This window comes from Octopus sinensis, linkage group LG30 (assembly GCF_006345805.1).
Source record: "Octopus sinensis linkage group LG30, ASM634580v1, whole genome shotgun sequence".
NCBI classification, from domain to species: Eukaryota; Metazoa; Mollusca; class Cephalopoda; order Octopoda; family Octopodidae; genus Octopus; species Octopus sinensis.
Window position 1 is genome coordinate 1,722,387 of NC_043026.1, and position 14,261 is coordinate 1,736,647.

At 40.5% G+C, this 14,261-nt stretch overlaps 1 protein-coding gene across 1 annotated transcript in view; it reads right to left on the reverse strand.

The window, feature by feature from the left end:
• Positions 1-14,261, reverse strand: part of LOC115226678 (anaphase-promoting complex subunit 7) — a 57,308-nt gene that overhangs the window by 26,289 nt on the left and 16,758 nt on the right. The window contains exons 5-9 of the mRNA XM_029797694.2: positions 13,236-13,319; positions 10,271-10,386; positions 7,896-8,009; positions 4,635-4,722; positions 2,815-2,910 (exon numbers count right to left, since the gene is read on the reverse strand). Coding sequence (XP_029653554.1) covers positions 2,815-2,910; positions 4,635-4,722; positions 7,896-8,009; positions 10,271-10,386; positions 13,236-13,319 — 498 coding nt within the window. The remainder of the gene's footprint in view (positions 1-2,814; positions 2,911-4,634; positions 4,723-7,895; positions 8,010-10,270; positions 10,387-13,235; positions 13,320-14,261) is intronic.

Here is a 14,261-nt window from a genome sequence, read left to right on the forward strand (position 1 = left end):
AGGGGAATGAGCAGGGGTGAATGCTGATGAAGGGTGGATAAAGGGATAAGTGCATTTCGTGCGCTTGCTTGATGGGGTTGCAGTCATTCCATTTTAATCCTCTTAATCTAGCAGCAATGACCTCAGAGCGTCCTCCGCCTCTACTGACTTGGGCACCTCGGTAAAGGAAGCTATCTACAACTTCTAAATATTCCCCATAACATTTAATGAAATCTATTTTCTAGTGTTGACTGTACCTACACATCTGTCACACACAAAGACTATTTTCTATTAACCTTCCTCTGATAGAGACGTCTTCATGCATAGAGCCAACCACATCCATTGCTGGTGGTCCTGTGCCAGCCCCTCCGCATCCTCCTCTTGGGAGTAGAAATGATAGCAGGGTCCTGAGAACCATCTATTGAGAACATCAGGTGGTACCATCACATTTCCAGCAAAGAGCAGCCTGCAGTCTTCCTCCTCATAGTTATCCGATCCATTGCACTGGTATGGACACCCCACCCCACCCCAATTTCCCTCTAGACCATCCTAAATGGATACAGATGGGCAATAACATAGGAGTTGGAAAGAAGAAAGCTGGGGAAGGAGGGAGAGGAGAGCAGAGCAGAGAGGGAGAGGAGAGCAGAGAGGGATTTCCAGAATGAAAACAAAGGTTGTGCATTTCAACAGAAGTGTAGTAAGGAAACGGTTAAATATACTCTTTTACTTGTTTCAGTCATTTGACTGCGGCCATGCTGGAGCACCGCCTTTAGTCAAGCAATTCGACCCCGGGACTTATTCTTTGTAAGCCCAGTACTTATTCTATCAGTCTCTTTTGCCGAACCACTAAGTGACGGGGACGTAAACACACTAGCATCGGTTGTCAAGCAATGCTAGGGGGACAAATACAGACACACAAACACACACACATACATATAGATATATATACATATATACGACAGGCTTCTTTCAGTTTCCGTCTACCAAATCCACTCACAAGGCATTGGTCGGCCCGGGGCTATAGTAGAAGACACTTGCCCAAGATGCCACGCAGTGGGACTGAACCCGGAACCATGTGGTTGGTTAGCAAGCTACTTACCACACAGCCACTCCTGCGCCTGTGTGTAGTTATTTTGAACAGAGAGGGATTGGTAAGGGACTGAACAACAACTCCCTATACTGACCCCCTCTTCTTTACTGCATTGACACTTGCTATATCCTCCTTCTCCTCCCCCACCCTCCATACTTAATGTATCATTTGGCCATCAGTGTACAACAGGGCCTTGTTTTAATGACCCCAAAAGGGTAATAAATAAATAAATAAATAAAGCACTGGAAACAAATAAACAAAACAAAAATAGAGAAAGTTAACCAAGGCTGACCAAAGTGGATTTGGCAGATGGAAACTAAAAAGAAGCCCATCATATATATATGTGTATGTGTGTGTATCTTTGAGTCTGCGTTTGTCCCCACCACTGTTTGACAACCAGTACTGGTGTAATTACATCCACATAACTTAGCAGTCCAGCAAAAGAGATTGAAATAATAAGTACCAGGCTTAAAAACAAAATAAATAAATATTGGGGTCAACTCATTTGACTAAGAATTCTTCAAGGTGGTGCCCCAGCATGGCCACAGTCTAATGACTGAAAGAAGCAAAAGATACAGGCACAGGTATGGCTGTGTGGTAAGAAGCTTGCTTCCTAACCAGAAATCGTCGCAGATAGAGCTTTTCGGAATGACCCCACAGCCGACGCTCTGGAGCAGGAGTGAAGAACAGCTCTTTCGAGAGGTTACACTTTCCGCTTATGATGTTGTGAGCAACAATGAGATCACCACGGCGGCAGTGTTTTTCTAGAGAATAAAGGTCAAGCGTCTTCAGCCTTTCTTCATAAGACAAATTTTTGAGGTCATGAACCATGCGGGTAGCCAGCTTCTGGACTCTTTCGAGATGCTGTATGTCTTTGAGGAGATAAGGAGAAGAGGCTTGAATCCTGTACTCCAATATGTGTCTCACCAGCGTGACATAGAGTGGTAGGAATATGGCTGCTGTGAGCATTCCGTGTGCTTTGTTGGCAGCATGGACGCACTGGGCCGAAGGCGAAAAGGAGGAATCCACCAAGATACCCAGGTCCTTTACCTGATCGGTCCTCTCCAGCAGCAGACGACTCGGCTCGAAATCAAGTTGAGTTGCAGGAGGAGAGCCAACAGGCAGATGACAGCACTTTGACACGTTCAGACACAGGTCCCATTCGTTAGACCACCTCCAAATTTGGTGGAGGCATCGACGAAGATCCTCTATATCACCGCGAGGAGCGACCAGTTTGACATCGTCAGCAAATAGAAGGGTGTGTTGTGTGAGGTCGTCGGGCAAGTCATTTATGAAGACTAAGAACAATAAGGGCCCAAGCACTGAACCTTGAGGCACGCCACTGCCCGCACTGGAGACATCGGACCACGAACCATTAACTTGGACTTGCAAGGAGCGATCTGAGAGGAAGGCACCAGTTCAGTCTCATTGCATGGCAGCCTTGGAGCAGGTCAAAATCTAGAGTGGATTTGGTAGATGGAAACTGAAAGAAGCCCATTATATACGTATGTGTGTATGTGTCTTTGTCTCCCACTGCTGCTTGACATCTGGTGTTGGCATGGTTACACATCCCTGTAACTTAGCAGTTCAACAAAGAGACCAACAGAATAAAAAGCAGGCTTCAAAAAGAAGAGAAATAAGTCCTTGGTTTAATTCAGTCAACAAAAATACAAAGTGGTGCCCCAGCATGGCCACAGTCCAATGACAGAGATAAAAGAATTGTAAAGAGGATCAAAGTAGATTACCTTCTGGAAGAGTTGCATAGCTTGTGTGTAGTCACCATTGAGGAAGTGGGCCTCGCCCAAGGAGAAAAGGAGTCGGACATTATTTTTGAGGTAAGGCTAGAGAATTAAAGAAGAAAGGAATATGAAAAATATGGTAATTGATAAAATGCCAATTAATATCATGATTAACAAACTGCTGCACACTGGCAGAGAAATGACAGCCATTCAAAATACACATTCATTTTGGTTTTCTTTGATAATAATCTCACAATTCATGAAGTTTTGCATATCACAATCATCTAACTGCTGTTTTCCATGCTGGCATGGGTTGGACGGTTTGACAGGAGCTCGCCAGTCAGAGAGTCATCCAATTGTCTGTTTTGGCATGGTTTCCACAGCTGGATGCTCTTTCTAACACCAACCACTTTACAGAGTGTTAGGTGCTTGAGAACACATGCTGCCCAGTCCGGGAACTGAACCCACAATCTGACAATCACGAGTGCAATACTCTAACCACTAAGCCATGTGCCATGACTGCTGAAGACATGCATAGCCTTGAAGGAAATGAAGCTAGTATGATCAGTTGAATGTGTAATGTTAGTGTGTCTACATGACAGAGTGTGAGTGCCCTGAGAGAAAAGTTGAACATAAGAAGCATCAAATGTGGGGTGCAAGAGAGACGACTGTACTAGTTATGTATGGATGAGGACAGCTGTGTGAGGAAGTGCCACTCCCTAACTGTGGAAAAGGCAGACCCAGGAAGACATGAGATGAGATGGTGAAGCATGACCTTTGAACACTGGGCCTCACAGAGGCAATGACCGGAGACCGAGACCTTTGGAGATATGCTGTGATTGAGAAGACCCAGCAACTAAAGTGAGATCACAGCCATGGCCAGTGTTACATGTCCGACCCATTTAAGAGCACCCTTGATGCGTTGAGAAGACCTTTTGAGTCAAGTAAAACCAATATTGTAGCAGTGGCTCCTGTTTTATGTGGCACATAAAATGCATCATCCGAACGTGGTCAATGCCAGTGCTGCCTGATTGGCTCCTGTGCCAGTGGCACAAAAAATGCAGTATCTGAACATAAGTGATGCCAGGACTGCCTGACTGGCCCCCATGCTGGTGGCACATAAAAAGCACCATCCAAATGTGGCCAACACCAGTACCCGCAGACTGGCTCCAGTGCCAGTTGCACGTAAAAGGCACCATCTGAACGTGATTGATGCCAGGCCCGCCTGGCTGGCTCCTGTGCAAGTGGCATGTAAAAAGCACCTACTACACTCTCGGAGTGGTTGGCGTTAGGAAGGGCATCCAGCTGTAGAAACATTGCCAGATCAGACTGGAGCCTGGTGCAGCCTCCTGGCTCACCAATCCTCAGTCAAACTGTCCAACCCATGCCAGCATGGAAAACGGATGTTAAACGATGATGATGATATATATATGCCTTAACATGAAACCAATGGTAGCCTTAATACACAAATAAAGAATCTTGATCCACCAATGCAGAGTTGAATACACATTCTCATTCACTATTAATGCATGGTGAGATGGCAGAAACTTTAGCTGCTGGGTGAAATGCTTAGCAGTGTTTCGTCTGTCTTTACATTCTGTGTTCAAATTCTGCCAAGGTTGACTTATCCATTCGGGGTCGATAAATTAAGTACCAGTTGCATACTGGTGTAGACCTAATTGACCGGCCCCCTCCCCCAAAATTTCAGGCCTTCTTCCTAGAGTAGAAAAGAATGTGTGTGTGTATTACTGGACAGAAAGCAAGGTAAAAGGGAAAGGAAGAACAGAAGGAACAAAAGACAAATCTAACAATCAAAGTTGACTTACCTTGCAGTCTAGGGCCTTAAATGTTGAGATGGCACTTGTGTACTCCTGTGCAACCACCAGAGCATGGGCCTTGATCCACATTGTTAACCTGTAACAGATACATACAGCTAATATTGGAGCAATAAAAGTCCCCATAAGCTACTGGCTAACTGATAGCAGTTTCAGTTAATCAAATGTGCTGATAGCAATTATATCCAGTAACAATAATATCCAGATGCATGGGTGTATTAGATGTACCCCAATTTCAATAGTGAATATTGAGGAAAAAGTAAGTATTGAGAAAAATATTAGCAACTTCACATACGAGAATTTTTTTTGGAAAAACAGTGTATCACATACCATCAAACAGAGTAATTATATCGAAAGGTCAGCAAGATTAGTTGATCAGTCATTAATCAGCCAACTATGTTTGTATGCCAGTCATAAGTCAACAAGCATAGTTGATAAATTGGTTATTAGTCAAAAGGTGGTGTTGAAATGTCACTAGTTAGAAAGCCAGGTTGATAAACCATAGGCTAACAATCTGTCAGTCATTAGTCAACAAACTGTGTTGATAAGTTGACTAGTTGTGTTTCTAGGGTATTAATCAACCAGTAAAGGAATCTCTAACTCCCTTTATGGACAGCCCAGGCTCTTTTGTAGGCTCTGGGTGTCTGTCAGCTGTGTTGAAAATATCCAAAGGCTGCAGTGCTAAAAATATTATAATTACTCAGTTACATAGGATTATTCAGCTAGCTCAATCATTAAACCTAATTCCATACGTTGTTAATAAGATGGCTTTCAATCATCCTTATCAAACATTTTTTTTCCATGCTGGCATGGGTGGATGGTTTGGCAGGGGTAGGCAAGTCAGACGACTGTACCAGACCCCAATTGTCTGTTTTGGCATGGTTTTTACAGCTGGATGTTCTTCCTAACGCTAACTACTTTACAGAGTATACTGGGTGCTTTTTACATGGCACCCACAAGAGTACTTTTTATGTGGCACCCACAAGAGTACTTTTTACATGGCACCCACAAGAGTACTTTTTACGTGGCACCCACAAGAGTACTTTTTACATGGCACCCACAAGAGTACTTTTTATGTGGCACCCACAAGAGTACTTTTTACATGGCACCCACAAGAGTACTTTTTATGTGGCACCAACATATAAGATATTACATGTGTAACACAATTTTTGTCCTTGGGTAGCAACTTTTATTTCTTATTTTTCTTACTCCTAGAAAATATGAAAAATGGCTAATTTGGAAAGACAGTGATGATATTTGAATGGTTACACCATGTTTACACTGAATACTACATCAACTTGTATGTCAGAAGTATTTCACCTATGTTTCATGTCTTTCTTGATTGTTTTTTTTTGTATAGAATACCATATTTTCCAGCATATAAATCAAAGGATATAGAGTATTTCACTTATGTTTTGTATGTCTTTCTTGACTGATTTTTTGAGTAGAATATCGTGTTTCTGGCATACAAATGAGTTTTTAGACTAAAATTTACAGGAAAAAAAAAAAAAAAGTAGGTCAACTTATACACCAAAATGACTTTGGAGGATGAAAAATTGCATGTGGAATGCAACAGGATTTGGAAAGATAATGATACACTACATACTGTGTCGACTTGTTTGCCAGAAAATATGGTAATAAAATAAGCAGGTGGGCAGCTGGCAAACTGCTTAGCAGAATTTCCTTTGGCTCCTTACATTCTGAGTTTGTCTTTCCTCCTTCTAAATATCAGTTGATTGCAGGGCTTGATGTAATTGGCTTCACCCTCCCCTCAAAGTTTTTGGCCTTAAGTGAAAATCTGAAAATACCTCACAGAGTGACAACCGTGCAGTGCATAATTACAGGTTGCCCTTTGGCAAAGCATAGCACCCATTCAGCCACCCTACCAGGCGTATGGCAAAGTCAAGGGACTGCAGCATGGTGGATCATGAAGAGGCAGTGGAAGAGCTCAACTGAGCCAACGGTGCTTCTTACTTTGATGCTGAGTGAAGATCAATGGTCACGATCACCAAACTCTATCAATACATCCACAGGGGTGGCACCCATGGTTGTAGAATCAACTAATGAAAGATTCAATGTGACTCAAGTTCCCAATTCCAATTCATAATAATGGAATTGGATGGCGACAGGGAGTCATGGAAACAGAAGGAAACAAAAAAGAAAATCAGAAAGAATTAATAATGTCAGCTTCTTGAGGGGATAGACTTGTGAAAGGCAAAGGACTAAGGAAAAACAATGTAAATAAAAAGGGTTGTTTGTAATGAAATGGCTGCTTGAAGTGTTTGCTTGATTTGTTAGAAATAACAGTGAAATCATCATCAAATCAAATTGCACCTCCTGCTGCTTTAGAAAATGGAAACATACATTGGATATACTATGTTTGAATTCAAGGCAAGATGGTCCCATGTGGAATGTCTTAGAGTGTGAGTATATCTTTGTGAAGGCTGGGAGGCCATTTAAATGGATTTGTCAAGCCATCATGCCTCTGTAATAGAATAAACACACAAAGACACACATACCCATATATACACATAGCTACAAACATACATACACATGCTCTCACACAAATATGCTCACGGACACATACACACATATATACCCATGTGCAAACACACACACACACCTACACCTGCTCATGTGTTCCATGACCCATACACATAGGGACACATTCCTACATATACATACACATTTACATTTACACTGTGCTCCCTAAGCACACACACATAACTGCACATACACATATGCCTGCATATACACGCACCTGCATATACACATACACAACAACTGGCACTCCATCAGTTACATCAATGAGGGTTCCAGTTGATCGGATCAACGGAACAGCCTCCTTGTGAAATTAATGTGCAAGCGGCTGAGCACTCCACAGACACTTGTACCTTTAATGTAATTCTAAGGGAGATTCAGTGTGACACAGAATGCCACAAGGCCAGCCCAGTGAATTACAGGTACTACTCATTTTTGCCAGCTGAGTGGACTGGAGCAACGTGAAATAAAGTGTCTTGCCCAAGGACACAACATGTTGCTGAGAATTGAACTCACAACCTAATGATCATGAGCTAAATACCCTAACCACTAAGCCATGTGCCTTCAATACATAAATACATATATACATTCATACATACAAACACACAAGTCTGCATGTAGACGTATATACTCACACACACACACATAAATGTGCATAACAGAAGCAGAAAGCAAAGACTCACACAATAATATCCCAAAATGTCTACATACCAATCGTAGTTTGCTCCATGGGGTAAGCTGCTGAGAACGAGTCCAATCACCTCTGCACACTTCACACCCAATGATAAGAGACCCATAAGGGCTTCAACTGCAAGGGGACATTCCCTTTTAAAAAAAAGACAACAAAGATTATATATATGAATCAACATTGGAAATGGCCAAACACCAGCGACACGGTTGAAACTCAAAATACCAAGGAGTTTTGATCCCTACATGTAACTCCCAATAAATGTGCTGAGTGCCCTTCTTTCATTTGTCTACTAACTTATTTATATATATATATATATGTATATGATTGATCGTTAGCCTCTACACACATTTATTTTCTCTCCTTGTTTTTTCTGTGTCCCTTTCTGTAGAAGAGCATAGGCTTGAAACGTAAAAGAATTTTTCTATTCCCGAGCTTTATACTTATACATCTGTTTGTTTTGTACACCACCTGTGTTCGTCTTTTGTTTTTATCGTAAATTCTCCCTATATATATATATATATATATATATATATATATATACACACACACACACAGTAATACCTTGATTGATATAAGAGTTAATTTGTTCCTAGAGACCACTCGTAAAGCAGAGCAATAATTTCCCATAGTAGCAATGTTCTAAATCATAATTCATTCCCAGAAAAATCTTTTACCTAAAAAATTCATAATACTCATAAATAAATGGCAATAAAACAACAGGAGAATGTCAAGAATATTTTATGTAAAGTAAAAAGAATGTCCAGATCATTCATAAGGAAAAATATTATTATTCTAATCATTTTCTGAATCACTTTCACTCATTCTAGACCCACGCACACCATCACTTGTAGACCTGATCACCAATTCATAGGTGGACTTGTAGATTTCTTTTTTAAAAAACAAGCCTAGAGTTGTTTGCTTAGAAGAAGCTTTTTTTTCGCTCTCCATAAATTTCTCAGTAACATGCAGAAGCAGTTGTTATGGTAGGAGAAACTTTTGCATTTTATTCAAAATTTGGATCTTCTCTTTGAAAAATTTATTATAAAATAAAACTTGTAAACCTGGGGGCCTTGCAAATCAGGTCCTCGTAAAGTGAAGCATAATCGTATGTGTGTATGTATGTGTGTATGTATGTATGTGTGTGTGTGTGTGTGTATATATATAATCTTCATTTAACATCTGTTTTCCATGTTGGCATGGGTTGGACGGTTTGACAGGAGCTGACTAGCTGAAGGGCTGTTCAGGCTCCTTGTCTGTTTTGGCATGGCTTCTACAGCTATATATGTGGATCGATGCCGATGTCTGCATAAAGGAGTGCTGATCTCTCAAAGTGAAGGAAACTGAGGGAAGAGGGAAACCTAGGAAGACATGGGACAATGTACTGAAGGATGACCTCAGGATGCTGAACCTTTCAGACAAGATGACAAAGGTCCGAGATACCAGGAACTTTGCTGTACTCAACGGCAGAAGTGTTAAGGCCAACCCCTGGTGAAGAGGATTGGCCTGTAAGTGTCCAGTGTTGGTGACATGTAAAAGTGCTCATGCCAGCGCCACATTAAATGCGCTCAGCACACTGTGAAGTGGTTGGTGTTAGGAAGGGCATCCAGTCATAGAAAACCCTGCTAAATCAGACTGGAACTTGGTGTAGCTCTCTGGTCAAACCGTCCAACCCATGCTAGCATGGAAAAAGGACATTAAAGGATGATAATGATGAATAGATAGGGACAAACAATCCACGCAGGTACCATAAAAGCACTCAGTTATAATCAGGGTTCTGGCAAACCACATTGAGTTGTAAGGAGTACCTAGAATAACTCAAGGGGATCAATCCCACAGTAATTCATCCAATGAGTAAATCCTGGGTAGGCTTTGCTGGATTACTGAGTGGATATCCAAGAAAACAGAGATTAGGATATCTGCATATTTTTTATTTTTGCAGTCATTTGCACAGCATATTTCATTTAAATTTGTCTGACGCACATTTCTGTTGCATAGAAAACCCACAATTGCATTTGCATCCAGCTATTTCCAGCTGGTTAGTAGTCTATGCAACTTTATATAAGTAAAACACAAAAATATTTTGTTGCGTGTCGGGAGAGCCATTTCGCCACCAGCATTAACAACAGGCACTCGTTTAGCTCCAATCCTTTATTATTAGTCAATATCCAATTAACCAATCGAACTGTTTGCTTCATTTGCAAACCAGATACAAAAATAAATATTCAAATAAACTAAAACAAAGAGGTGCGGACATGAGTGTGTGGTAAGAGGGTTGATTTCCAACCATCTGGTTTCAGGTTCAGTCCCACTGCGCAGCACTTTAGGCAAGTAGAAATAGTAGGAGTACTGTTAGTGGTAAATGAAAAAAATAATGAAGAAAGAGTAATGTACAAACCTGATGACTTCTTTGAAACAAGTTATAGCAGGACGGTCCATATTGGACTGTTTGTAGAGGTGGGCGAGGGCCAGGTTGATTTTGGCATTTCTCTTCTTTGCTATGACACCTTCCAGCTGGGAATGATGAAAAACAAATGGCATGTGTATATGCATATATACATACATATATGTGTGTGTGTGTGAAGTGGCTGGTGTTAGGAAGGGCATCAAGTTATAGAAACCATGCAAAAACAGACATAGCAACTTGACACAGTCCTCTGGTTTCTAGCAAACCCTTCTAACACATGCCAGCATGGAAAGTGGATGTTGAATGGTGATGATATGCATGTACATAAGTGTGTGCATGTGTATACGTATATGAAGGGGTCAAAGGTCTTTCTCGAGTCATAGGTTATGGATGGGACACTGGTCGGCCACAGGATTAACCATTTTTACCAGCTGAATGGATTGAAGCCACATCAAATGAAGTATTTTGCTCAACCACACAATGCATCACCTAGTCTAGGTATTGAAACCGCAATCTTACAATCATGAACGTAACATCCTAACTACTAGACCACGTGCTTCTACACACACACACACACACATAGATCTTTTATTTTTGACTTGTCTCAGTCATTAGTCTGCAGTAATGTAGGGTCAGCACCTTTGAAAGATTTAAGATGAACGAATCAACTCCAGAAGCATTTTTCTTTAAATGTCTTTCTTTCAAAAACTGTAAAGTTATGGGGAGGTAAACACACCAACACCGGCTGCCAAGCGGTGATGGGGGGGGCAAACACACACACAAACATCATCATCATCGTTTAACGTCCGTTTTCCGTGCTAGCATGGGTTGGACGGTTCAACTGGGGTCTGGGAAGCCAGGAGGCTGCACCAGGCTCCAGTCTGATCTGGCAGTGTTTCTACAGCTGGATGCCCTTCCTAATGCCAACCACTCCGCGAGTGTAGTGGGTGCTTTTTACGTGCCAGGGGAGTCTGGCAGCGGCCACGATCGGTTGGTGCTTTTAACGTGCCACCTGCACGGAAGCCAGTCAAGGTGGCGCTGGCTTCGGCAACGCTCGGATGGTGCTTTTTATATGATATATATATATACACAACGGACTTCTTTCAGTTTCCATTTATCAAATCCACTCACAAAGCTTTGATTGGCTCAAGGCTATAATAGAGGGCTATATATCTACCTTCTCTATAATGTTGCCACTTGATTGGAAAATTTTTGTATTAATGGAAAACCTCTATAATTGGCTGATGAGTATTCAGCATCTTAAATCTGTTGTAATACTTACAACATTTAATAAAATGATGTAGTACGAAACGATCGTACCAAATTACCAGAGTCATTCTTGTTGCTTATTTTGATTATATATATATACACACACACAAAGGCGCAGACGTAGCTATGTGGTAAGAAGCATGCTTCCTAACCACATGGTTCCAGGTTCAGTGCCACTGTGTGACACCATGGGCAAGTGTCTCTTACTATAACCTTCGGGCTTACCAAAGCCTTGTGAATGGACATGGTAGATAGAAAGTGAAAGAAGCCTGTCATATATATATATATATATATATATATATATATATATATATATATATATATATATGCATGTATGTATATATCTGTGTTTGTCTCTCCATCACCACTTGACAACAGGTGCTCCATAACTTAGTGGTTCAGCAAAATAGACCGATAGGTTTAACATATAAGTCCTTGGGTTGATTTGTTCAACTTAAAGCTCTTGAAGGCGGTGCTCCAGCATGACCGCAGTCAAATGTCTGAGACAAGTAAACTAATAAAAGGATCTATGTCTACACACAATCTTACAAAACACTATGTTCTGATAAATTTTGATAAGAAAAAGAAGAAAATGGCCGGAGCTGAAACATCTTTAATCTTAGGTTTGCTGGACCGGGAATTACTAAACAACGCCAATGGTCAATGACGATGCTTCTTTGTTGTCACTTAGCCTCCTAGGAACAGCAGCTAAATCTCCCTTAAACCATAACAGAGCAACTGTCTTAGAAAATAACAAACAAAAGTAAACATTGGATAATGTTCATCCTAGATACACTATTCCGCTGGATCAGGATTACGATGGGACTTCATAATAATAAAGGACATATTAGATAATGTAGTCCTAGGTAGCCAATACCTAAACAAAAGGTATGGTTACAGCTGGGACACCTTTGTTCATAGGGCTGTTGCATGGGGATTTACAACAACAACAAAATATACATTAGATAATGTAGTCCTAGCCACAGTCTACCCAAACAAAAGAAGAGATGGTCACACGTGGGACGGCCTTGTTTGTAGGTCTGTTGGATGAAAACCAACATGAGGCTAAATGACAACAAAGAAAGAACATCAGACCTAGAAGCATTTCACTGTGAAATACTATTTTTGTCTTTGGGCAACAACTGTTATTTGCTTACTCATAGAAAGTAAGGAAAATGGCTAAGATCTCCCTCAAACTTTTGCTTTTGTTACATTTATTCAAACTCTAAAGAATCCCTCTCAACACATGGCTATCATGCTCCACCACTACTCCTGCTCATCATCAGAAATGCATATATTGTCAGCCACTAAGAGACATTGCTTGAGGGGTTAAGATCAAGCAACTGACCAGCAAATCTGTGGTATTGAGCAGAAGATTTGCCATAACGATATTTCTGCTTCAGCAACTCAGTACTGAATCAGTCTGAAATGTAATGGAAAATAGGTCAGCTTCAAAACATTGATGTCCAGGTGACAAAAGTCTGAAGGGAACAGGGGTCATTTCCTTTGATCTCTAGATAGAAGCAAACAGGAAATAACACTTACTGACCAAACACACAAAAATCTTAAAATTTTGTTATACAATGTTTTGCCAATAAAAGACGGAGCCCTTCACAGCTGGAATAACTCTGTTCATATGTGTGACCAGGGGTAAACAACAAGACGACAGAAACCAGCTCATACTTACCACATTGATAGCTTCTTTGTACTGTTTTAACTGGCAGTGACACAGGTGGATCTTGTACTTAACCTCAACTTCTGAGGTGATTTCCTAGAAAAGGAGAGAAACAAATACATTACAAAGCTAATGGAGCGGCAGGAGGAGGAAGATGCAGAGGATATTTAGGGATGAGTGCAGATTGCAGCTCTCAATATGCTTTCCACATAACAACATATGCAGAGGTTTTAATTACGTGCATACATTATATATATATATATATATATATATAATATATATATATATATATATATATATATATAATTTATTATATAGAAGGAGCTTCTACAGGACTAGAACTGTTTCATTCAAGAGAAATCTTCAGGAGCTAGTTAACAAGAATTGTATTGGCATTTATACATTTAGGCAGGTTTAAAGGGGTGTTGGTGCTAAATGTATAAATGCCAATACAATTCTTGTTAACTAGCTTCCTGAAGATTTCTCTTGAATGAAACAGTTCTAGTCCTGTAGAAGCTCCTTCTATATAATAAATTAATTTTACTCTGCTATGTATTGAGTACCTTATTTACTGTGGTTAACCCCGAATCAACCCGGGACCTACATATATTTATATATATATATATATATATATATATATATATAAACGAGTGAGTGGATAAATGAAAGAAAGTGTCACTCAACACATTTGGGAGGATTTACATATATTATTGAAATAACAGATTGATTCAACTCCATGCAACCTAAAGTTTCTTTCATAGGCAAAGCAAACAAAGCAAACAGATGATCCTCAGAAACCAAATTGCATGGAATTGAAGCAAACTGTTCTTAAATAATATATATATATATATATGGATACAAACACACACAGACACACATATATATATATACATAGACACACACACATATATATATATATACATCATCATCATCGTTGAACGTCCGTTCTCCATGCCAGCATGGGTTGGACGGTTCAACCAGGGACTGGGAAGCCAGGAGGATGCACCAGGCTCTAGTCTGATCTGGCAGTGTTTCTAC